This window comes from Ctenopharyngodon idella, chromosome 7 (genome assembly GCF_019924925.1).
Source record: "Ctenopharyngodon idella isolate HZGC_01 chromosome 7, HZGC01, whole genome shotgun sequence".
NCBI lineage: Eukaryota > Metazoa > Chordata > Actinopteri > Cypriniformes > Xenocyprididae > Ctenopharyngodon > Ctenopharyngodon idella.
This window is the reverse complement of record NC_067226.1, coordinates 18,538,826-18,566,150: the sequence shown is the minus strand read 5'-3', so window position 1 is coordinate 18,566,150 and position 27,325 is coordinate 18,538,826. Positions and strand designations below refer to the sequence as shown.

The following is a 27,325-nucleotide window of genomic DNA, read 5'->3' as shown; positions in this document are numbered from 1 at the left end:
AGGTGTTGCATTGCAAAACTCAGCACAGATGAGCGCATCAATACCTGCTCAATTATGAAGATGAGTAATGATGTGTCATCTTTCTCGCGTCTGCTCTATTTCTGTCAGCCCATCATCATCAGCATCTCTCTCTCTCTCTCTCTCTCTCTCTCATTGAGGCTCAATTATGATGTATGGCACTCACAATCTGCCAAGGCGTGGCATCCATCACGCAAACCTGTGTCACCACATGCTGTCAGTGTCCTCCGAGAGCACGAAACAGACATGCAATATACTCATATTACAGGTAGTCTGATGATGCTAGCAAATATTTCACTGCTGTATGAATCTCTAGCGTGTTCTCACTGGGATGGAAATCTAAAACATTGTTGCTCCTACAATGTAGTGCACCAGAACACGTTTTCTATGCATAAGGAATAATGCGATGGATTATAATGCTGTTAAACTTTTGCTGAAAATATGACACGTAACTAAAACGTGGAATGAAGAGCGAATGAGGAATCAGTGAGGATACATTGTAAACAAACGTTTGGTTTACAGAGCCCTCTTGTGGTCACACGGAGCACTAGCGTATTGTGTGTTTCAAAATAAACCTGCACAGCCCAAACCAGATTAGAAAAGTTCTATTTCTGCAAATCTAATTCAAACATAGAATAACAAAGTAAATATGTATATATATATATATACTATATACAGACTGAATAAAACCAAAACCTTTTGGTTGGAGTTCTCAAAACTCCTTAAAAAGGAATGTACACTATCCATAACTCAAATAATGCACTGAAATATTTTAAATTTAAAAAAAACTGATAACCATGACATTTACCGAGAGGCATCTGACAGAGTCCACACTGTAATAGATTTTAAAACCATCAATGTCTTAATACATTGGCAAAATAAATAACAATACATTGCTCATTTCAGACTTACAATAGGTTTACACTGTTATTCTGAGAGGCAACACAGCTGCTTAAAAATGCTTAGAGAACATGTTTAAAGATGTGATAATAAATGACTGTATAATTACTTTAGAATACTTAATTCCTCTGTTTCCATTCTATTTTCTCTGTTTTAGATTAAAATTGTAGTTTTTGTACTGGTCTACATAGAATGATGAGAAACATGATCTGGCAAAACAATTCATATGTAACCTCAAAGCATGAGTTTGTGAAAGCAGTTGAAATAAACCTGAAGCACTTCCTGGGTACAGCCTTCTAGGACCAGTTAGTTGTTTTTAAAAAGTAGGCCTATGCTAGATGAGGCCATCAGAAAGCAAATCTGACATTAAAGTCATTTATGTTACAAATACAAAATCCTATAAGCGTTAAAATACAATACTCTAAAAAGCTAAATGTACAAAATGGAAAACGTACAAATACCAAATGTACAGAAATTTGTGGTTAGAAACAACCAGAAAAATATTGTTCAATCTTGTTAAAGGCCATGTTTAATATTGCCATCAGCTTTTCTATATAGGAACTTAAATTGCAAAGACACTGCAGCTGTCTCAATGAAACTGCCAGATCATTTTGAGCCATACTGCGCCACATTCCGTTAAACTATTTTGTGTTTTTTTTTTTTCTATCAGAATAATAAATATTGGCTTGTGGACACTGCAAAATTGCCATAAAGCTGCTATCAACAAACAATTCACATCACAAACGGAGCCTATTTGATCATGACCATTAAAATTACCATACACTACAAGTATATTACTCTGTACCTTCTTATCAGAAAGGGTAAGCTACTGTGTTATTTAACCTGGAGTGTAATGTGATATTAACAAATAATTACAATATTTTGTCAAGTCACAGCATATTAGCCACTTGTTGATTTTGAATGGTGAAAATCGCTGTAGTGAAAATCAGTCATTTTGCAGTGTGGTTCAGAACATTACAGCTATCACCATTTTATTATATTCGAACAGAAATTGCAAAGACATCAGTGGTGTTGTGGTGTTATTAAGTGAAGGTTCTGTGCAAACCATATCCAACTCAGACCCCCGGTTTCACAGACAAGGCTTAAGCTAGTCCTAGACTAAAACGCATGTTTGAGCTGTTTCAACTGAAAGCAACATGCACTGACATATCTTAAAATATGCCAGTGTTATTGTTTTGTCTCAGGATGCACACCAGTAAAGTTTTTCCTAGGGTACGTTTATAAAAGCTACTTAAATGTCCTAATTGAACTAAGGCCTAATCCTGGCTTAGTCTAAGCCCTGTCTGTGAAACCGGGACAGAGAGTGCGGAAGAAAAGTCAGAAGGCAATTGTTCATAAAACAACTGGCTATATACTGAGTTGTGTATTAAACAGTGAGCCAGCTCACTTTTTTTATGAAGACTTTATCTTGGTCAAATGTGCCAGCTGTGATGTTTGTGCAAATGCGGCCGGATTCAACCAGAACAAACTTGAGCTGCTGAACAGTCAAATATTAAAATACTTGCTATATCAATAATGCTTTCCACAGGAACACTAGCAAAGCACTTGAAGAAAAGTTAGTCAGCGGCTTAAAATGTCTCTGACTTGGGCAAGCGTTGGCTGGAATTGTATGGGTGTTGAATCAGAGGGTCTGAATGGACTGTGGGGATTCGTTTGGCAGGTAACTGTGACTGCTCACAGGCTGTTGAGGTTTTGGGCGATATAGAGAGTCTCTCTGAAGATTTGTCCATATTCTGACTTTCATCATCTCGCACCTCTCCATTTTCAGAACTGGATATAATGGAAGGCTGCATGGAAACAGATTGGAAATTGTCTGAGGGTAAGTCACCCTCCACACTGCCCCCTGCTGTCTCTGAAGTGTCCTGCTCCAAGGTTTGGGATGTTTGTGAAGTAATTTCACCAGGTGATGATGTTTCAGCCACATTTGGAGGTGGAGTAGAATCGTACAGCTCTGGTTGGTTTTGGGTCTTATTAAGCTCTGGGACAGGAGGTTCGTATGGAGGAGGCCATTCCCCGCCGTCCTCAGGGGCTCCTATCATTCCGTCAGATGTGAGGGGTATCTGGCTATGCACTAGAACGGGGTCGGGTGAGGGGAGGGGTGACATGCTGCCGGTGCCTCCATCTTTGTAAGGTTTCTTGTCCTGTGGAGGGCTGTCATCCAGCACGATGGACTCCTGCTGTAGAGAGATGTGCAGAGAGGCTGGTGGCCGTTTCATGAGCTGGGCTTTGTTGGGCGTATCTTCTGAAGGCATCGGTTTGAGCCTTTTGACCGGAGTCAGAACTACAGGCAGCTCCAGACCCAGAGGTTTCCGTGGAAACTCATCAGGCTTAGCTGTGAACACAGAAATAATGAACTAGAGTGGACTGAAAATGTAGGTGACCTACATGAACTGTGGCCAAAAATTTATTTATTTATTAATTTAATTTATGCTGTGAGGTGGATGGAGCACTGCATGTGTTTTCATTAATGTTAATATACAGTATGATTAACAAAATAATGAATACAGATCATGAATACAGATTTTACTGTTAAATTTATTCCTGTGGTGGCAGAGCTGAGCCATTACTCCAGTCTTCAGTGTCACATGATCCTTCAGAAATCATTCTAATATGCTGATTTTGTGCTCAAGAAACATTTCTTAATATTATCAATGTTGAAATTAGTTGTGCTACTTCATATTTTTGTGGAAACCATGATACGTTTTTCAGGATTCTTTTATGAATAGAAAGTTTCATCACCATTTATTTGGAATCACAAAACATCTTTTGTAGCATTAAAATGTATTACTTTCACTTTTAATCAATTGTATGTGTCCTTGTATTAAGTATTCTCTGGGGCAGTTGTACCCTAATGGTTAGAGAGTCGGCTTGTAACCTGAAGGTCACTGGTTCGATTCTCGCCCCCGCAGGAATTGAAGGTGGGGAGAACGAATGAACACCTTCAACCACCTTCAATACCACGACTGAGGTGCTCTCGAGCAAGACACCAAACCCTCAACTGCGCTAGAGAAAAATGACTGCCCACTGCTCTGGGTGTGTTCAAGGGGGTGGGGGTGTGTGTTCACTAGTTGAGTTCACAGTGAGTTCACTCACTGCTGTGTGTGTGTGCGTGCACTTGGATGGGTTAAATGCAGAACACAAATTACGAGCATGGGTTACCATACTTGGCAACACGTCATGACTTTTTTTTTTAACTTACTGACCCCAACTTTTAAACAGTAGAGAATATATTATTTTATATTATGTTATAAAATTGTCTATTTCATAGAATAACTCACAATGAGCTCTCCTAACTAAGTTAACAGTGATAAAGGCATTCAAATGACAACACACAAGTGTACAGTTTCATGCAGTTAGATATCATATAAGAAAATAGCTGAACCTGGTGGTGGGAAGTCAAGCTTCATTTTGCGAAGTTCAGACATGGATACTTTAAGCTGCTCTATGACAAGGTCATCATTGAGGTAGATGGACTCTCCTATCTTCTCCTGCAGGAACTCTCTCAGGTCCTCCAGAGACATCTTAAGCAAACGTTCTGGACATAAGTAGGTACAGTAAGTTTTTAATTTCACAGTGAAGAATCTTAGATTTCCATATTGTGCTGAGAGGTTTAATTTATGTCAAGACAATCAGGTCTATTAGGGTTTGAAGTAAATAGCAGTTTAGTTAGCAGTTGTTAGTGGATATGGTATAGACTTTGAGAACTTTGGATTAAATTGTTAATGTAGTATTGTAAAAAGAGGAACTCACTTCTGTGGAGCTGAAGGATGGTGTAAGCCATGGCTGTCAGAACTTTCTCGCCCTCCAGGATAAAGATATCCCACAGACGTAAGGTCAGTGTGAATGGAGTCTGGAAAAGGTGACATGTTTGTGAATAAACTAAGACCGGCAGCTCAATACAAATGTCCTCACAGCATAATGTATAATATAAATCTGTAGAATGTCTTCATCCTCGATTATAGTTTTAAACTGGGGCCTCTGTTGGTCTAAAGCTGATCTCTCTCAGCAAGGATCCTGCCAGTCCACAAGCACAGCTCTGAAACAGAGCTGGACCGGATTCTGCAGTGCTGACAGTGGCTGCTCTCTGTCCTCCTGAGCCAAACCCACAGGATTGTGTGTATGTGCAGAGTAAACATTGAAACACCCTTGTCTGCCTGCTAATTGTACACTGCTCCCTCTATCAAGAGGCCCTGACAAAAAGAGAGGAAGAAGCACTTTCTTTCAACCTCTTTCCTTCAGTTTCTCAAACCCTAATTCCTCTTCGCCAAGTCCACCGACCTCAAACTACATTCCCATGCTTTACAATGCTGTATTGTGGCTACTTATTAGCTATTTTCAAATGAGACTGTCACATAAATCACCAGCCTGTACTGAACCTAATGAGGTGTTTTTGATCAAATTCAAGGTCACTCAAATAAGTTGGATGTCAGAAACTAGGTCAGAAGCTTAGGAAAGTAGTGCACTGTGCCAAACATCAACCAATAACAATTTGTTTGAATCTCATTAATCAGGCTTTAGACATGGTCAATCACTTTACCTAAACTGTTTTCCTCATTTAACCTAAGTGTGTCCATTCATCAGAGTGCCCTTATTAGGGTGCTTCTTCAACTTCACTTTTATGTCCCCCAAAACGTACGGATCCCAAAACTCAGTAAGTTGCAATTATTTACCATTTATTTATCATTTAATTTTACTACTCTTTAAAGATTTTAATGTTGTACTCTTAACCTATACATGCAATATTGCAATATGAATATCTATTATAAAAATATGAATTGGGTGTGTGGTACGATTGCTCTGTTAATGTGGTTCATTTGAGTAAGTGTGAAAGCTGCCATCTGAACCCTGGTGCACACCAAACAAGTGGACCAAGAGCCCTGAAAAGTCCACTTCCAAATGAACTCTGGTGTGGTTTAAGTGAAATATGAACACAACATGGACCAAAGACATTTAAACAAACCAAAAACAGTACGTGATGTCAAAGATGAGACAAGCATACCTGTTTTTCTCATCATAGGAACTACTTTGCTCATCACAGCTCAGCACAGGCATCAGAACCGCATTTCCTTGCAACAGATTTTTGTGTGTGACAGAGGAATTCATGCCGCTGTGTTGACTCCTTTACACATTTTATACGATTTTCACGAGTTCTCAGATGCTAAAAATACCATCATATGTACGCACATGCAATGAGCACTTTAGCCCAGCACACAGCACAGCAGTGTTTTGGATGTTTGGTAAGTTCAGTCACAAAATATACGCCATAAAAGCCATTTTTTTGTTTTGTTTTGTGTAATATCTGTAGGTTCGGACCAAAAGAACCAAACTACAAGTGTGAACACACCATATGAATGCTTTGCTTATGACACTCAATCCCAATTCCCCTCTCTGTGTTCATATCTACAATATCTGTTAAAATGTCTGCCTGTATAAACCTGAATGTCCACTCATCACCTCAAGATAGAGTTTTTATCTGAGCAGGTCTCACTGCCAGTACCTCTTCATATAAACACCTTTCACTTGAGCAGATCCAGAAGTTTTTTTTTCAGTCCCTCAATGGTGGAATATAATCACAGTTACTATCAGAACACTGACTCACCAGTTACATTCAAATAAAGCCAAAACTCCACCTCCATTTTAGCTCATGACTCAACACTTTTAGGATTGTCAGCAGTGACCTGATTACGCACTTTAATATACACACAGCTGATGTATCACTTCCTTGGCTTTGATGCCTAAGCTTAGCATATGATTGAGCATGTACACCTATCTACTAGTCACTGCTTACACAACACGCTTGTCAGTTAGGTTACAATGCATCTGCTGAGATCAAACACTTACCCTGTCAATAAAACACTGGAGGAACCATTTAGTGCTGTAAATCCCACTGGACATCTGCTCCTTATCCTGATGCAAGTGCATATAAACAGAAAAAAAAAGGAATGAGAAAGAAAGAGAACTCAGCATTAGAGAAACTGACACAAAATAAGTTATATTTAACTTAACTAATCTTACAGGTTCTGGTTACATTTTGCAGTCTTTTGTCTGCCAAAGTAATCTTACCAAATGCTTCTTAAGTTTGGGTAAAAGTTTGGAGAGAATCTGGTCATGGTGGTTTTGGAAACGCTGAAGTTTGGGAAATCCAGGAACAAAGAATCCTGTGATGGGCAAATGTGAAAGTATGATAAAAATGTCCCAACACAAGACCAACAGCAATACCCTGTGTTCAATTCTAAAGTGTTATGTATCTCATATATGGTTTTTAAGACTTTTCTTTTTAAAAGAAATTAATATTTTATTAAATTAATCAAAAGTGGCAGTTAAGACACGTCAAAAATCATAAATTATTTTTTATATATATATATATATATATTATATATATATTGTTTTTTAAAAATGCTGTTCTTTTGAACTTTCTATTCATCAAGCAATCCTGAAAAATATGTACTATTTCTACAAAAATATTCAGCAGCACAACGGTTTTCAACATTGATAATGATAATAAGAAATGTTACCTGAGCAGCAAATCAGCATACTAGAATGATTTCTCATGTGACACTGTAGACTGTACTAATGGCTGCTGAAAATTCAGCTTTGCCATCACAGGAATAAATTACATTTTAAAATATATTTAAAAAATGTTTTTTTTTTTTTCAAATTGTAACAACATTTCAAAATAATACTGTTATAACTGTATTTTTAACACAATTAAATACAGCCCTGGTGAGTACAAAAGACTTCTTTCACACATAAAAAAAAAAAAAAAAAAAATGAAACTTTTGAACAGAAGTGTGCTTTATGTCATAAAGTCTTTTGAAGCTTATATAATATGCTAGCAATTAAATGACCGTTAAAATTTGTAGCCACAAGCAGAAAAATAGAGGAGGGCTTACCATGCATGGCATGTTTCTGATTGGTTAAGAGCTGTGACAAAGCCCAGAATGCATCTTCTTCATTCATGAACATTAACAGAATGGCAGCAATCTGACTCATGCCCTGGCAGTAACTCACTTCCTGCAGACAAGAACAGACAAAGTCAGCTATTATATAACATCTCTTTATTAAACATGGATGTGATTGTACACTTACCGTATTGTAAACAGAGTACGCAGAGAGCACATGGAACAAAGACTGCTGCCTGTGAAGAGAAATATCAGTGTTGTCAGGCTCAAACTCTTGTGTTGCAATCTTTAATTAATGTCACACCACAGTGAAACAAACGCACATCTGCAACACACGAACCAACATCCATATTTTTCCACAAAGATGCATTTGTTCCTTCAAATTACAGTGGAGCCCCTCCCATCATGTGTGAGCATTAATGACACCCTTCAAATGAGCAAGACTTTCCACTTGGCTTTCTAAGGCCTGCAATCTATTAAATCCTCAGTGACATCACTCCCATTTCTGGCCTGCTGGGGGAACAAGCTCTCAAAATCGAGAAACCAGCTCCAGAGGTTGTCTGAGAGCAAGAAACTGATGCATTTTTTTTTCAGGATTTTTTCATGAATAGAATTTAAGTTTTTTTTTGTAACAATGTAAAGTCTATACTGTCACTTTTGATCAATTTAATGCATCCTTGATGAATAAAAGTATTAATTTATTTTAAAAAAATAAAATCTTACACATCTCAAACATTTTACTGACCCCACACTTTTGAATGGTAGTGTATACCGTATACGCCGCATCGTCATTGATATAGTAAATACTTGGAAATAACATATTACTAAAGCACTTACAAAACTGAGCAAATTTGTGATTTAATTTAATAATAAACACATATACATGTCTGTTTTGTAAATATGTCTTTGTATTTTATGGTCAAATTTTAGGCCCTGTTTCAAATGGCACACTTGATTTGGACTTGTGGTCTCACAGCCTTCACTTCTGCGAAGTCCACATAATCTGAGAGTGCCATTTAGGACAGGGTGTAAGTTACTTCTAAAATAAGTCCCCCAAGTAGAACATTTCCTATATGAGAACTGTATGGAAATTCCATAGAAAGACAATAAATTCCATATACTCTTATAAAAAGTGGAAGTGGGCAGTTTGTTATAAGGTTAAATGTGATCTTTTTAGGCACACTCAGATAAACCATTTATGAGCCATTACTGTCATGTGAAATTTCAAGAGCTGAGTCATAGTAAACCAGAGTAGTCTGAAAGCCTGTAGGAAGAATTTGTTCTCAGTTAAGTGTTTTAAATGCTCAAAAGCTTTGTCAGTGTGCATACATTACAGATAGTGGCAGCATGTAAATATGCTAATGTTAGATCACTAAGCAGCATTATAAGATAAGCATTGAACATATAGAAGATGCAGAAGCAGCAAAGTGATTTTAATTTCAGCGATTTTTATTGCAGAGCATCAATGCATCTACAGTAATTAAAGTTATCTCATCATAGCACATTTTAATGCTTGCATGTTTTACTTACTTTACACCAAATCGATCCATAAACATGATGTGGTTTCGAAAGGTCCTATTAATATCAAGGTCAATCTGTTTGATTTCAGGAGAGTACAGCTGGGCTTGCTCCTTCATTCTCTGTCAATCAAACAAACGGCTTTATCAAAAACAGTTTCATCTTTGACATACTACTGTGCATTACAAGATAACATTAGAAGACAAACATCTCTAGGTTTAATTATGATGTGATTTATCTTGTATCTTGTGATATTGTATCTTGTATATTGTGATATTATACCTAACCACTAATCGCTCCCCAGGAGCTGCAGCAAAAATGGCTGCCCACTGCTCTGGGTGTGTGTTCACGGTGTGTGTGTGTTCAATACTTACTGCTGTTTATGTGCACTTGGATGAGTGAAATGCCAAAATTCCGAGTATGGGACACCATACTTGGCTTTCACTTTCACTTTTTTTCAAGTATTCAGGACAGCTGTGTAATGCACTTACAAAACTACTTGTGTAAAACATGCAATACAGGATTTCAGCACCAGGGGTACCGTGTTCAACAATACGGTGGAGGCTAAGAATACTTCCTGCTAGTCGTAAAATCTCAGCAGCTCAGATGGTTTGTTTAGATTGTGTTTTATTCTCTCCTATCTCTTTCCATACCATGTATCAGCCATCTGTCTGTTTTCAGATCACACTCTAATCCCTTTGAAATAGCTCTACCACAACACCACTCCAGTAATCCCACTCTCACCAAACACCCGGCTTTAGGCCAGCAGAGACTCACAGCTATATAGTGTCCATAGATTGCAGCTAAAACTGCTGAGCTATTGTGTGTGAATGTCTATTCATGGATGTTTTTATCCTGTACCTCATATTTTCCTGCATTGTCACTCTTGACTTTCTCAACGTCCAGTAGCAGGGCCCAGGCCTGTCCTCTCAGCTGTAGTGGGATGCCTTTATACACCCTCTTAATCATCTGCACAAAGACATCAGGAGTAAGTGCAAGTGTGTGTGTGTGTGAGAGTAAGAGTGAGAGTGTGTGTGTGTGTGTGTGTGTGTGTGTGTGTGTGTGTGTGTGTGTGTGTGTGTGTGTGTGTGTGTGTTTTAAGGATCACTCTGGTTCTCATTGGAGCTACATCACAGTGTTTTCTCTGATTTTCAATGATTGCAATCTCTCAATGTGAATCTCACCCTGTCGCTGTTTCTGTACTTGCTCCAGTTCTTCAGCATCTTCAGCCATTTCTGAACCCTCTCAATCTCCACCTGTTTTTGCTGCACAGGAGAAAACAATGAGATCTTATGAAGAAAGATTTGCAAATTCAAAAATTAGATATAATAAATGTTTAATTTCTGTTTAATTATCATTATTTTTCAACAAAAAATAAACATACACCAATCAACAAAAGCAAAAACATCAATAATAATAATAATAATAATTGATAATAATGATAAACATTTTTCAATATATCATACTTTATTTCAGCCTGTCCTATTTATTAACAATTGAGAATTCATTAGGTTCAGGTTATGTATAATATCAAATTAAATACACTACCGTTTAAAGTAGGATCAGTAAAATGTTTCTTTTTTGCATGGGCTTTTTTTGGGGTTTTACTTCCTTCCCAAAAGTTGAAATAACTTTTTTTAAATTTTGTCAATTTATATACATTGGACAAATTAATTGGTTAAATGCAGTAAATTAAGTTTATATATATATATCTATATATATATCTATATATAGAAATGGCTGCTGAAAAATCAGCTTTGCCATCACAGGAATTACATTTTAAAACATTAAAATAGAAAACAGTTACTTTAAATTGTAATAATATTGTGATTTTGTTCAAATAAATACAGTCTTGGTGAGCATAAGAGACTTCTTTCACAAACACTACAATTTAACAAACCCAAACTTTGGAATGGTAAGTTTCACATCTTCATTCAATTTCAATTATTTATTTTATCTTAAAATAATTCAATAAATAAAAAATAAAAATGTTGAAAGAATATGTCATCAGTTGCATATGGTGCATATCATAATCCTCAGGGTCCAGACAGGTATGAGTTTAAATATCTGCTACATGACATAAACAACCCTCCTGTGTTTTGTCGAAGGAAGTAATATTTCTTTCCTCATTTGTACAAGTACTTCGGGATTAGATGCAGGGCAGGCATTCAGATCACCCTGCTGCTATTAACATCTGTTCTGAGGACAGCTTTCACTCTTTCCACGCTTAGTGTTTAACCTTTATGTGCCACAACACGACTGAACAAATGTCAGCTGGGAAATGCATCAGCCACCTCCATGCTGTGAATGTCACATGGGAACACAACTCCAGACAGCCCAGCTGTGTCTGCCACACACTCTTGTATACAAAACGCTCATGTCTGAAGGTCACCATAAGCCTGTTTACAAAAGAGTCTCCACACTGCTACAAATTCAGTCTGTGATCCTTTGTTTTCTTTTGTGTTTCTGTCTGTGATTCTCATCTTTCCCACCATTCTACAAAACACTATTTGAATAGTATATTCACATGCTGTTTGAATGCACATCACCTGTATAGTATATTGAATATTTACATGCTTAATTCGTGCATGTCTACATTACCTTCTCTTCAAGGGCACTGGGTGTGGGTAATTCTTCTTCACTGTGGGAAAAACAAATAGGTCAAAACACTCTAAAACACTAACACTCTAATACTAATTCCACAATACATTCCCTTATCAGGGAAAACTAATTTGGTTCCAACAGCTCTATAGCACAGTCTTAAAGGGTTAGTTCACCCAAGAATGAAAATTCTGTCATCAATTACTCACCCTCTTATCGACCTTCGTTCATCTTCGGAACACAAATTAAGATATTTTTGAAAAAATCCAATGTCTCAGTGAGGCCTCCATTGCCAGCAAGATAATTAACACTTTCAGATGCCCAGAAAGGCACTAAAGACATATTTAAAACAGTTTATGTGACTACAGTGGTTCAACCTCACGTGACTTTGACAGTTTGATACATGCTCCGAACCACTGATTCAAAACAAAAGATTCGTAAAGCTTCGAAGCTTCATGAAGCGGTGTTTTGAAATCACTCATCACTAGATTTTGTTGAATAAAGTCGTTATTTAGTTGTTGTTTTTTTGCCGCACAAAAAGTATTTTCGTCACTTCATAACATTAAGGTTGAACCACTGTGGTCACATGAACTGTTTTAAATATGTCTTTAGTAGCTTTCTGGGCATTTGAAAGTGTTAATTATCTTGCTGGCAATGGAGGCCTCACTGAGCCATTGGATTTTATCAAAATATCTTAATTTGTGTTCAGAAGATGAACGAAGGTCTTACGGGTGTGGAACCACATGAGGGTGAGTAATTAATGACAGAATTTTCATCTTTGGGTGAACTAACCATTTAAATCAGACTGCTTTACATGTTTACATGTGTTGACAGACAATGTATTTTGATAAAAAAAAAAAATGCAATGAATGAAAGACAGCCATTATGAGTGACTATTACTTTCAGACAAAATAAAAACAGCTTTACAGGGTTTTAACAGCAAATGAACAAATACATGCTTGCCAATATGGAAACTAAATGCTGGGCTTTACCCAGTACTTACTGAAGAAATCCAAAGCGATCTGTAACTCTGTATATGCTGTAGTCTGCATCCTCCCAAGGATCAATCTGAACTCCTGCGTCTCTACCCTGAAAAACACACGAGCAAATACTTTGTCTCATTTGAACACAAACTTTGTAGACTTTATCAGGTGCAACAATTCATCCAATTCCAGGCAACTTTTAAGCATCTTTAAAGGCAGCCATTCTGAATCAGATTAGACTTTAATGATTATATTACTTACTTTCATAATTATATTACTAATAATAACATGACAATATACTGAATGCTATTCTATGATATAATTATACAATAATACAATTATAATATTATGAATATGAAATTATTTTGCCACAAAAGATATTGTTTGTTGAAAAATTTTTTAGTGATCATGGCAGCAGTAAATCTGTGAATAAAGTAGGCAGTTGTGAGTGTGACAATGTGAGCCACATACAATTCTGCATTTATTTGAACTGACTAGGTGGTAAAGTGATTTTAAATAAATTAATATGTTAATTTAATACACTTGGGCAAGTTGCAGTTTTTATAAATGGAAAAACAACTTGAATTAAACAAGCAAAAACAATATGCAACACAATTCTGCTCAATGGGTTCAAATGACATGTCTTATATCTACATTATCACAAATGTGCACTTTGGTGATCTAAAACCACACCTTCATTACTTTTTGCCATGACTGATTTTGTCTCCATCCCACCCCGGTGATGTATCTAATGTAAAACAGGGGAAACATTTCCAATAGTCGAGCTGAAGCTTTTATTTTGTTTGTGTGCGTGTTATAAGTGGCAGTTCTATGCTGGAACTTGTCTTTTTTTTTTTTATGTGTTGCTGAGTGGTCGATGCAATTATGGAAAGCGACAGCAGCAAAATTCTCTCTAGCACACCGCTCTCCACACACTGTTCTGTGGCTCGCTAACCATTCTAGTGAAATGCAAACAAATGTGTCACAACTCTTGTCATACAACCAGTGCCATATAGCTGCAATTTTGATTTATGAGCTGAGAACAATTTAATGCTCTGCACTTATTCAACAGAATTTTCACCCTGTCTGTTGAGTTCAGTGCAGCTGACATTTAAAAGCTTTTCCAGTTGGTGTGGATTGATTCCCTGAGGGGGACCGCTGCTGCTCTTCTGCCCTCTTCTCAACCCCATGGTGGAGAGAAGAGTGGAAAGCAAGCAGTGATCCGTGACAGACAGCCAAAGATTACAGTCCCAGTATTCCCCCAATTTCAAATGAGTCTATTAGAGAATGTCATGATTTGCCATGGTCAAATTGATCACCACGGCGGCCATATAGTCAACAAACACTTTGCTGGTACAAAAATATTCTGTCTGCTGCACTAGCACATAAAACTGCCTTTAACACCTGAGTATGGTTCCTCCCAATGTTTTTTCCCTCTTGACAAATCTGAGAGAGTTTTCCCTTGCCACAATATGTATTGCGAAAAGCGCAATACAAATGAAACTGACTTGACTCTACAGCCATAAAGGCCATAGCACATGTGAACAACCTCATAGGTTAGAGGTCGACAACCCAGTGCAAAATAAACACCATCCACAAAATTCAAAATTGTAATTAACAAAATGTCAAACTGTAATTCAGCAACATACCGTACAATAATAAATTTCCCCTGCTAATATGCTCAGCATAACACCAAGGTGGCATTTATTTAATCAAAAATACAGTAAATTATATTTATATTAGTACTATGTTAAAATGTAATTTATTCCTGTGATAATAAAGCTGAATTTTCAGTATTATTAAACTAGTCTTCAATGTCACATGATCCTTCACAAATGATTCTAATATGCCTATTTGCTGCACATTTTCTATAAACATTTCTTATTATTATCAATGTTGAAAACAGTTGTGCTGCTTAATAATTTTGTGAAAGCATTGATACATTTTTTTTCAGGATTCTGTTGATAATAGAAAGTCCTAAATAACAGCAATTATTTAAAACAGATATTTTGTAACATTATAAATGACTTTACGGTCACTGGTAACACTTTACAAATCAGGTTTCATTAGTCAACATTAGTTAACTACATTTGTTAACATGAACTAATAATGAACTGCACTTCTACAGCATTTATTAATCTTTGTTAATTTCAACATTTACTAATACATCACTAAAATCAAAAGTTGTATTTGTTAACATTAGTTAATGCACTGTGAACTAATATGACAAAACAATGAACAGCTGTATTTTATTAACTAATGTTAACAAAAATTAACAAATACAGTAACAAATGTATTGCTCATGGTTAGTTAATCTTAGTTAATAATACATTAACTAATGTTAACAAATGAACTTTATTGTAAAGGGTTACCCTGTCACTTTTGATCAATTTAATGCATCTTTGCTGAAAAAAAGTATTCATTTCTTTACTGCATTTGATACCTGAATGTTAGTGTATATACAGTAATCACAATTCTAGAACATATACATTTTTATTAGTAACTCATACATTAAAGTAAATAGGCAAACTTAAACAAGTTACAGTATCACAGTATTTGTACTGTTTAAGTGAAAATCTGAACAAATAGTGAGAGTAAAAGGCACAATTTACCTTATTATATTTAGAGATGATCTCAGCACGTTCCTCTGCTATCAGCACCTCTATGTCCTTCTTCATGTCAATATCTAGAAATACAGCACATAAAGAACAATTAATGACAAGGAGAAAAAAAGAATACCGCCAAAAAGCTGAACAGTCTGGAAGACAGGTACGTTAAGTTTTGTTTGGGGGCTTTATGTTTGTAAAGATGAATATTAAATAGGGTCACTTTTAGGGTTGGGAATCGAAAATAGGTACCAATTCTGGAATTGCATACTTAAGGTCAGGAATCAGATATTGAAAATTAAAAATTCTATTCTGCTTATCGATTCCTGTGTGCGCATTTTAATGTGATTTCAAACCATTTTCAAGCAAAAGAAAATGCGAAAAAGCATTGCTGATAAGTTGGTTAGGCTGGTAATATTTTGTAGGCTACTGATATTTGTTCATGGAAATCAGCTGCAACAAAACATTTTGCCAAAAGACACAGAATAAATTTGTTTGATATAAATGTTTGAATTTTACTACCTTACTGGAATCAAAACTGGGAATCAAAAAGAATCTAAAATCAATGAGCATAATCGGAATTGCTAAAATTCAAATGATAGCCAATCCTAGTCAATTTGCCATATAAGAAGGCTCAGTAATACAGAACCAAACCCAGACTGCTCATGAGCGCAACATATTCATCATTTAGACTGAGGAACTGGTCCAAAATCAGATCTCGTTGGCACTAGGTAACCTGAGCTCTCATAATGTTTTGAAGATCCTGTTGGTCATATGAAGGCCTTGACTGTCTCAGAAACTTTATCCCCATGGGAACCACAGAGCCAAAGGAAGGGAACAAAGATTCCCGCCAGGCTTCAGCTGTCTGAGAGCGCTGTTTGTCTGCTGAGTCTGTCGCACACACAAAAATAGAAACTGACAAACACAGTCACTCGCTCTGGGACACAAAGTTGCATGACACGCCATCATATGTCATATTCAATATTTCTATCCCATCACCAAAACATACCAACTTACATTTAAATCTTCAATAAGCAGAAGAGACTAAAACACAGTTAAGTATTTCTTTCAATGACAAGTCACTTGACCCTCACCCCAAAATTAACAAAACAAGCGCATCTGTTGTGTTCGTACAGTATTGTTGATGACATTTCCCGATGTATTTAGACAGGACACTCCTGACAGGAGTCAATATACCAGTACTGACTTTTTCTCACTATGGCCTTTTCATCTGCCCCTTTCCCAATTTTTCCTTGAAGCTTACTCATATCATAGAGGGCTGAAAAGTGCTGACACAAGTACAAGTGAACAGAGAAGGTGATCTACGTTTCCTAAAAACTGATAGTAAGTGGTTAAAGGCACAATAATAGTTTGAGAGAGAGAGTATGCTTACATCGCTTTAAAACCAGCAGAACCACAGGAAATAATTCTGTGCTTGTGAATTTTGCACTACACAATGAGAAAATCATTTACTCAAAACCCCAAACCACGGTTTGTAAAACTAAAGGAAAGCAAAAGACTTTACTAAGCATTTTCTACCTACTGGCATTATATTAAATTGTATATCCTCTCACTAAAATCACTCTCTATGTCAGTTTAACAAATCTAGACTGCTGAGGTCATAAGAAACATTAATAACATGTCATATTATATAATGCAGCACAACACTTTAGTTTGCTCCACAAAATTCCCAAAGCCTTAAAAATAATCCAAACAATATTTACAGAGAAACAATAAACAGCTTGTAAAAAATATGCCACATAAGGTTACATTTACCCTAGGAAAGCCATTCAAAGTTCATAGATCATTAGTTAGAGGAAAAAAAAAAAAAAAACTCCAGAGAAGAGCATTTTGATCAAAATTTGCACTATACATATTAATTATATAGTGATGTCTTTATTTAATGTAGCCATGTTTGAGAAAAAAAAAAAAAAAAAACTAGTATCATGAAAGTACAGCCACAGTTTAAATGTTTATACTGAATTGGACTAAAAACATAATTAGGCCTATATAATTAAATAGAAATGTTTTCATTTAACTGAAAATCGAAAATAAAGTTTGTTTTGGTGTTTCAATAAATACACAAAAGAGTCACCTTCAATGAGATTGATCTGAAATCTGGATAAACTGGCCTGATCCCAAACTTACATAAACCAAGATGATAGTCTGTCAAACACCCTAATCCACATCCCTAAGGATAAGCAACAAAATCCTTCCTTCTCCTGAGGAAAACTGTCATCATCTGCCACCTTTGCAGCAAGCAGCAAAAGGATTAGTTTATGCAATATTTGATGAAACCCCAGATTACAACCCTCAAGATTGTCATCCTGAAAGTACAAGCGCTCAGATCAATCCATATTTGAAAATATTTACATGTAATGGTCTCGTCCAACATACCATATTATAACATGTACTTAAATAACAAATGCTATAATTTAGATTAATTAAGAGCTGTTTAGAGAGGTATTTCCTCTCTAAACCTCAGTTTGTGTGTGTGTTTGTCTATTTTGATTCTTCCTCAATGTATTAAAACATCTCCTACTAAGAAAATATTATAATTAAAATACTGTATTTTCATTGAATGGTGGCACATCTTCAAATCCCTGCAAAATTCCACAAGTAATATGCATGCCCTATGGTTAGCATGTAACCCCAATTATCACTAACACTTCCAACAGAAAATCTGTGAATAAATTTCCACTGCCTCTCATTGTGAGGTACTATCAACAATGCAACAGCAGATGTTTTCTTAGGGGCTTGAGGGACTGTTTGATTGATAGATGACAGTCCACAAAAGGAGGTGCAAGAGTCCATCAGAGGAACCTAGATGCAATATTATTCAAATGGTGATGTGGAAACTATCTGCTTTTTAAGCTTAGGCTGCTGCGTTTGACTTGAGAATGAGTGATGAAAAAGTGTGGTGCAGTAGCTCTGTTGGTTGGTGCTCGTACCATCCCCCTTTCAAGGGGAAAGAGAAAGGGACGCCTTATTGGGTACAATGATGAGCAAACATTTCATACAGACCAATCAGCAGACAGTACAGAAAAGACTTACATTCTGATGGATTCATTACTTATCTCTTTGTAATTCTTTCTGAAATCAATAGGGATACTGCAATGACTGAGTATTGTTTATAGTACACTAATTCTAAATTACACAAGATGGTAAATTTGCCCTCCATGGGCTTGCATCACCTTCAGTACTTGTGTGTGCCAAACTCAGTTAATTTTTTTGTGAAGCTTCAGTAAGATTCAACCTAAGCTCATTTGAAAAAAAAAAAAAAAAATTTACCTATACAATTCACTGCAGTTTCCAGTTGAAAAAAACACTAGTGACAGTAAAACACCAACTTGTATTCCTTTTTTTACACAACGATTACAGGGGCAGATTATTGATTAATAAAGACTTATTAAAAATGCAGTATGTTTTCTTGTACAATACTATATTAAGACCTCAAAACACTTTTACAATAGTGCATCATGATTTGTAAATTAATACATTTTGACTATGCATCACATAACCAGCTCCATATGTATGGCTTTCCTAATGTGGTAAACTTGCTCGGTAGAGCATTGCACCTGGTACAGCAATGCACTTGTTAAAAGAGCTCAAAGACTTGTAGAAGAAAACTAAAATGGCATGGTTGCTTTAATAAATGTGTTTTTATCTCGTATCAGTTAGGTTTAGGGTAGGTTTAAATGTAGACAGAATGTTATTTTCAAACGCGATAGGACATTCAGTGCCACTTTTAGTGCCACTCACCATACATTGGGTTGCGAGACAACTTATGTTAAAAATTGTCTTAACATAAAGAAGAATAATTTAGCAGGGGCAAGTTCCTGAATTCACTGAATCAAACTAGTTTCAGTTATTCCTGAAGAACAAGTATGGCAGAAATTAGGCCAAGACATTATGTTCTTTTTTGAATGGACACTGAGTAGGGTTTGTATTTGATTGCTTGTGTCAATGTAAAAGAGCCTGTTTAATTCATCTGGACTTTCCATTTTAGGTCTGTCTGCCGATCTCTTCCAACTCTGTTTATGAGTCAAATACAAGGGAAAATGCTGACCTATGGGCAGAGATCTTACACAAGGTGCCATAAATAGCCATTTCTCTAGAGAGCTGGAGTCTAACAGTTGGCTCTCTAATTGTCTCAGCTCTAGTATATGGAATGACAGGCCTTTCTGCTGAACATCTTCCCAGCTAGATGTAGAACTCCATGCCTGACATAGGAATCACTGCCCACAGGCCTAAACACTAAGGAACGAATAGATTCTCACAAAATCTGAAGCATCTTTTACAGCAGTGCAGATTTTATGTTTATGTTAAAAAGTTCTAAACAGCAAATTAAATATTGTAATAATATTATATAATAACTGAGATTGATATGTTATTAACCAACATTAAGGTTCATATTCTGCTCTACATTACATAATACATAATGACAGTTATTATAAAATGTCTCTTTGGAATCACTTTCAGCACGTAACAGTGATGTCACAGCAATGGTGCTTTTGTTGTTCACTCAACTGAAGAATATTTTGGCGAATGAACACGAATGCACACCATAACTTACAGTAAACATGAGTGAATAAATGTGGGCTGAAGCTATGAATTATTCATGTGTGCTGTGGGCTATGTTTGTTGGCAGGCATACATAATAAGAGGTATTCAGCATTCTTAAAGAGCAATATACATGCATGGAGGGAATTATACTGAACCACTTAAATTACAGAATGACCAAAACAGCATTTCAGATGCTGTGCAAAGAGACTGGTCCGTTGGTCCAGTTATGCCGTACCATTGCAAAGTCACGTCTTTTTTGATGCGCATCAAGGAATTTATTCGGTAAAAGTGTTTCCATCGTAGTTTATGCTCATGTTTTCGTATTGCATAAACATTTTAGCATACTCATTTGCGCGCATAAGTTTTTTTATGTGCATTTTTAGAATTTATGCACATTTTGGCGTTTCCATCCAGCATTTTTTATGATATCCCAAAATGCGCATAAAAATAGGTGGGTGGAAACATAGCTATTGTGTTTGTTTGGAAGAGGAGCTCAACACACAAAAAAATGGCTTCAAGTGGAATAGTTCTCATTCTCAAGTCATTGCACTACACCTTCGAGACACATTTCAGTGTGACATCAGGCCTTGCTGGCCAGGCTGCTGGGCGTGCATGGAAATCTGAGTACAGCATGGTTCTGAAACAAGACTACATTTTCCTTTATGCTAAAAAACAAAGAGGTCCAGGTTTATACAAGCCAAGACAGGATGGTATGACGCTTTTTGTTTAAGGAAAGAGTTCTAATTTGGATGAGATTATATAAGCATATAGGTCTGCTTTGTTGACATTTACTATTTCGACATGAAAGAGACAAGCTGAACATTTAGAGCTGGGGAGAGTAACAGTCGTGTGGGGGAAAGCAGTTGTCAATGTTCATGCAGGGACAACTGGCATCACTTGCACTGCCATCTGGGTGGGCCATCGCTGCCTCGTACTAGCTCACAGATGTAGAGCACTTCAACACACTGAGAGAGCCTTGTCCTGGCTGAGAGTCTTCACACACACAGTGGGGGCAACAGAGACCAACCATTAATGTGGCAAGTTGTTTAGTCAATGTACATCAGTTTTGTGCTGTTGTTTTATTTGAGCACAAGCATATGGCAGTGACAAGTGTTAACATCTGAGTAACTGATAAGTGAGTAACAGTAGGCTGAAACGCAACTAGATCCCAGATTTACACAAAGTACTAAATAAAGAAAAAAAAATACTATATAATATGAACAACTCCCCATAAAGGTCTGAGGAAAGAATATGGAAAACCAAATCCTGGAGAGGAAATACTAATAAGAATCTCCAAAACCTAAAAAAAAGATAAAACTCTAAGTGGTTGAAGGAAGGAAAATGTGCAAAACTTACATTCCGAAATGTGATGGAAAAATATGTCCCATATTGGAGCCATGGCCTAATGGTTAATGCATGTGCTCTATGTAAACTCAATAGTAGTACAACTTGCTTCTGCACAAAATGCTGTGAATACACAAGTGAACTTGAACTTAAATAACACGTCTGGTGTTGAATAGTATTTTCCCCTAACTGAAATGTCTTAAGAATTTGAATAAGTTGAATCTCGGAAATGTAAGTGAAAAATTGCACACTGTAGCACATGCATGGGTTAAATTTCTGTATGTGTTAACAGCTCAAGCTATAGAGCAGTAGTATTGAAATGGCGGACCATGGTCCGGTTCTGGACCCCGGCTTGGTTCCATTCGGAAATGGCAGGACATAATTGTGCCATTTCACCGTTTCTACAGTTTAAAGTTAGCAGTGGGTCAAAACAACTGAGCGGTACACACCACAAACGCTCAGGATCCATAAACTTAAGGAACATTACCATTGCTTATGGTAATAATCTCTCGGCAGTACATCCTTTTATCCAGCGCCAAACACATTTCATTCAAGCCATTTCCATTCCATGTGAGTTGCTTCTCTCTCCTGTTAAAGAGTCACATTTAGGAGCTGCGAATGATGCAGTATCAGTAGCATAGCTGCTATCAGTAGCAGAAATACAGTGAGCGGTGAGAATGCATCAAATATAATTATTTTTTATCTGTCATACAGATGATTTACACACGTAGGTGTCTAAATCTAATAATAATAATAATAATAAAAATTAAAAGCCTGACTTTAATCTAACCTTTTTATATTAGATTTACTGTATATATTATATTTCATATGCAGATGGTAAATATTAGTAAAAATTCTTAGACATCACTGCTTTGGCTCTCGGGGCCCAAGATTCTCATCTTTGATGACTATTTTGAGTGTTCAGGATTTTTTCTTTTACAAAGTACTAAGGCTGCCCTAATGGAAATGTATAACTGTTCTAAAAAAGTATTGTCCAGACCTCTGCTAGGAAGGAAATATAGAGACCGGACCTCTTGGAACTTTAATTTATTATTGTAAATTATTAATGTCTCTGGGGGTTGAATAATTTATTATTCATTTTTTTATTTATATTTCAGTTATCATATAAAGATCAGAGGGAAAAAATTAACCCTACTACTGCATTAAAAAAAAAAAAAAAAAAAAAAAATGTATACACCTTTTTCATTCCAGGCCAGGGTCTGTTTGGACCCGGTGACGTAAGCTTATAAAACAGTCAAAACAGTCTAAATTCATGAAACCTACATATTCTTTTTCAAACAAAACAATAACAAAACATCAATATTAACAATATTTTAATATATAACAAAATTTTACTTCCATAAACTATTACTTTCATATGAAAAAAAAATGATGATAAACAGCTTGAATCTCCTTTTCATGCTCTTTTCTTTTTAAAATTTAGACAAACTTTTTCTCTACAAACACATTAAGACATTAATTTGTTTGTCATTTTATTTTAATTTCAGAATTCTTGTTTGTGCAAGCACGAGCATGTTTATAAACAAAATGCAAAATGCGGGAAGGAAAAAATGTGTATATGAGTGTAGGAAAGAGACTAAATGTATTTTACAGAAGTAATTTAGAGACAGAAGAGAAATCTAACTAATACATTTAAAATAATAAATATAAAAAAATATAAAAAACACATTGCATGTGTAAAGCCACAGTTCATTTTCGGGTCAAAATAGAGCCGGACGCAAATGATGTAACAATTTAATTTAAATGGTTATATCTCATTTTTTTGTTATAAATAAATAAATAAAACAAAATTTCACTAAAAACTATGGATTTTATTTATTTATGTACTTCTTCCGGGTCAAGACGGACCCGGAGAGGTACTTTTTTTTCTTCACTTTGTACAGCGTCACCTTGTGTGAGATCAATAGAGCACGCAGAGTGATCACCTTAGCAAATTAAAAAAGACCTAAAGAAAGCCGTAGCCTAGTAGCCAATGCACTGAACTATGTTGCTCAGTCAGGTGATGCAAGTTTGTGTCTGGTGCAAGGTAAAGTTCTTAAGAAGAAGGTTCATTTCAGCTTCTTCTCCCTCATCATTTCATGTCCCACTTCTCTACTGTAGCTCACAATACAAGAGGGAAAAGACCAAAAATAAAACTTAAAAGAAAGACGAGATTGAACTAGCCCATTTAGATAAACCTCAGTGATGAGAGATCTTTTTAATGTCACTGTAACAGGCAACCACTGAATGATAAAAGTGTGGCCATATGGGGGTGGATGAAAAGCTTTTATGCAATAAAAAAGCTAAAACATTAAATTATTGTTCTTGAGCAGATTTATAAGAATAACTAATCCCTATGACATCAACAAAGAGCAGCAGAAGATAATAGTGTAGTCTCAGCCTCAGACGGCACACCCACAGACCTCCCACAATCCATTCACCGACTGTCTAATGCATATTTCACACAAAAATTACTGAAATTACCAGTTCAGTTGGAAACAAAGTAGTGTTCTGTCCAAACAGCATTTTTTTTTTTCTCTGTTTTCCATCATACCGTTTTGACCAGGTTCAGTCTTTAGACATTATGCCATAGTCAAAAGTCTGTCTATGCACAAGCACACCACCAAACGGTTTATTTGTCTGCCAGATGAGCAGTGTTTATGTTCAGTGTGCATGTCCATATGAATATCTTACAAATCCTGAGATGAACACTCAACACTTTAGTAACACTGGACACAGTTTAGTAGAGTTATGAAATCTCTCCTCTGAACATCATTAAAAAGGTGCATCCCATATTTTAAAATAATACAACAATCTCATAAAATTAATTAAAACATTATAAACAGCATGCACTAACACAAATTTAGACAACACTCTTAAAAGTAAATGTTCCAACTGGGGGTTTTCCCAGCAATACTATAGCAAAACCTTTCAGTGAACAGTTCTTGAACGACCCACCTGTGTGTGTGTGTGTGTGTGTGTGTGTGTGTGTGTGTGTGTGTGTGTGTAAAACTAACTTTTTTCTACTATAAAGAACCTTTTGTGGAATGGACAGGTTCCATGGATGTTTAAAGTTCTTTATGGAACCATAGATGCCAATAAAGAAAGTGTGAAGGTTGGAGTGAAGGTTGGAATTGAGACAAAAATGTGTGATTTTTTTTAGTTATTTCTCTCTACAATTAAAAGGCTATACCGTATTAAGGCTAAATAACTGAAATACAGCCATATAGAAGCCCACCCAAAAGCTTATACACAGATCTGTCATTGGCCTACTTCCATCTACTGAACATCTGTGAGTGGAAATGCAAAAGCAGCACGATTTATCCCTAAATATGTGTGTTTGTGTATGGGAAAGAGAGAGAAACACTGACCATGTTTACAGAAGAAGAAGAAGAAGAAGAAGAAGAAGAAGTTGTTTACATTTTCACAGCTACTGGAATATTGTGGTATGCATGTAATCAGCATGATCCAACTAAAAGACTTGCATGTTATTTTTCTGCTTTTCTCTCTTGCTATTTACTATGGTGTACTATTTTTGTAAAGATATATTTATTGGGAATAACCATATAAATATGTAAATGAAATTCTAAGCACATTCCCTTTTTCATCAAAACAAGAACAGAAAAAAATGTGGATATTATTAATCTCATTAATTCTCAATAAAAGCATAGTGAATTGCAAAATGTAGGCCATGAGACTCACAATTAAAAGGAATATCATAAGGACAAATGTTCATGAGTATTTGGGTTTTTTGTTTTTGCTGGGGGAAAACTAATACAATCAGAAAATGAATTCTGTTTAAAGTAAATTAAGCTAAACTCAACAGTAATAATACTGTAAGCGATAATATGGTAATAATACTGTAAATGAAAAGACAGTAATAAACTGTAAATGAAAATGAAAACATTTTACAGTAAATTACTGGCATCCAGCTGCCAGTAAGTTACTGTAAAATTTACAGTAATCTATTTACAGTGCAGTTACAGATCTACAATTATAGACAATCTTTTGCTTGTAAAATGTTAGTAAACTAGCTGAATTTTCTCTTCACCCCAAACAATGTGTTTCCTTAATAGCTTAGCATCTCATTGTCTGTATTCTAATATTCCCCAGAAATACTTTTGTTCGAACTTGCTATAAACATTCCATTGTGGTGTATATTCTAAGACCTGACCTCTTAACAACATATTCAATTTTTGATTATGTGTTATGTGTGTAAATGTGCTCAATTCATAGTGCTCTTGTGTGTTATTGTTAAGGATATGAACAAAAAAAAAAAAAAATACTATTTAAAATCACAAAAATGTAGTAGAAACAGCAAGAGCAAGACCTTTAGTGCCTCAATAACCTAACAACAGTTCATTATAACATTCTGATTATAGCGGAATATAGCAGTAAAGCAGAACAAAGGAACCAGTGTATAAGCACTAAAAAAAAAAAAAAAAAAAAAATACAATAAAAACGGCATCATGGTTGTTGAACAAGAAAGGGATTATTAGAAATGCAGACACAAAGGAATGCATCAAAGATGTGCCTTGAATATGGAGATAACCGAATCACCTGAACTGCACCAGACTGTAGGACGCATTTCAGAGGTGTGATCAAGAGAGAATGTTTGTAAACAGCTTCAGATTAAATCCGCTGAAAGTGAATGGGTTGGTTCTCAATGCTTTCTCTTCTGCATTTTCATCAACTGGTTCTTAGAATAGCTACCAATTAAACGTGTGTTTTAAAAACAGGCGACAAGACACAAATAACCGAGATGTTGATGCTACATGTGGTGGATTTCAAATCGCTCTCACTCCAGCCGCAAATACATTCTAATGAGAATCGCTTAAATGACATTCTGTGTCGTTGCTGTTCTTTCTGCGTAATGGATCTTGAATAATATTACTGTTATGCTATGCAACATTCAGTAGCAGTAAGAATGAATAGTGAACCAGATTCCATGATATCAAATGCACAAATAAAATTCCTATAAAGGAAAAAAAAATATTACCGTTTATTGTGAAGACTCTTCATTCCTTCGTCGCTAAAAACATAGGAAGTAAAGCGAAGCGAATAGCTAAGAATCTCGCGGTGAATACAATAGCTTCATCTAACAACATTGAGAGCAGCACGTCAGAGCGCACAGTCTGTAGAAGCTTGTGCAGATAGAGCCTGGCTGGTAGCTGGTCACGTGACCTGCCAGTAAACCCAGGGAAAGATTGTACCGCTACTGGCAGGGCAGGTCACGTGACCTGCTGCCAACTATGGAAATATTGACCGTTCATAGGCATCCACTGAGCCAACGCATCTCTACACCTCTGCGTTGGAGAATGTTATTCAAACTTTATACTAATATCTAAACATTCTTGGTGTGGTTTGTCTTGAGCCTTAATGTAGCCTATGTAAACGGAGAATTTAAACTAAGACCTTGGACTGAAAGATGTAAGAGATGTGTGAGGAAATGCCATGCAGTCGAATACGGTTTAGGTCAACACGTGAAATTAAGCACTTTTAAATATTTGTTTAAAACTGAAATGCCATGTGAGTTTTTAAAGAGACACTTTCTCTTCCACGTTCAAAAAATAAATAAATAAATAAATAAATAACCTTCCATATAATTCAGGGTATGGGATGGATGGACGGACAGATTAGTAATTATTTTTCAAGTATTTCACACACAGTCCAGCTATTTAAAATAGTAGTCTAGAGAGAAACAGTGCAATTGTGCCCTCTGTTGGTGATCTGCTGTGGGTTTGACCTCAGGCAAGTAGGCCTACCCCTGAGAACATTCTGCGTGATGGGGTGGGGTGTCATAGGCTATTTGGGCAACTTTTGTTGGTTTATGATACATCAAAGCATTACTATTGGTGTTGAGACG

General features: G+C 36.1%; 1 protein-coding gene across 1 annotated transcript; it reads right to left on the bottom strand.

The window, feature by feature from the left end:
* Nucleotides 1–607: 607 nt before the first annotated feature.
* Nucleotides 608–26,626, bottom strand: si:ch211-288d18.1 (USP6 N-terminal-like protein). Its single transcript, XM_051900984.1, has 14 exons — nucleotides 26,459–26,626; nucleotides 15,556–15,629; nucleotides 12,964–13,049; nucleotides 11,961–12,000; nucleotides 10,544–10,624; nucleotides 10,221–10,328; nucleotides 9,372–9,481; nucleotides 8,029–8,077; nucleotides 7,833–7,953; nucleotides 7,003–7,097; nucleotides 6,781–6,846; nucleotides 4,690–4,789; nucleotides 4,322–4,474; nucleotides 608–3,271 (listed from the first exon to the last, which is right to left on the bottom strand). Exons 2-14 carry the CDS (start codon nucleotides 15,619–15,621, stop codon nucleotides 2,508–2,510), a joined length of 1,839 nt encoding a protein of 612 aa, XP_051756944.1. The 5' UTR covers nucleotides 15,622–15,629; nucleotides 26,459–26,626; the 3' UTR covers nucleotides 608–2,507.
* Between the last annotated feature and the right edge of the window lie 699 nt (nucleotides 26,627–27,325).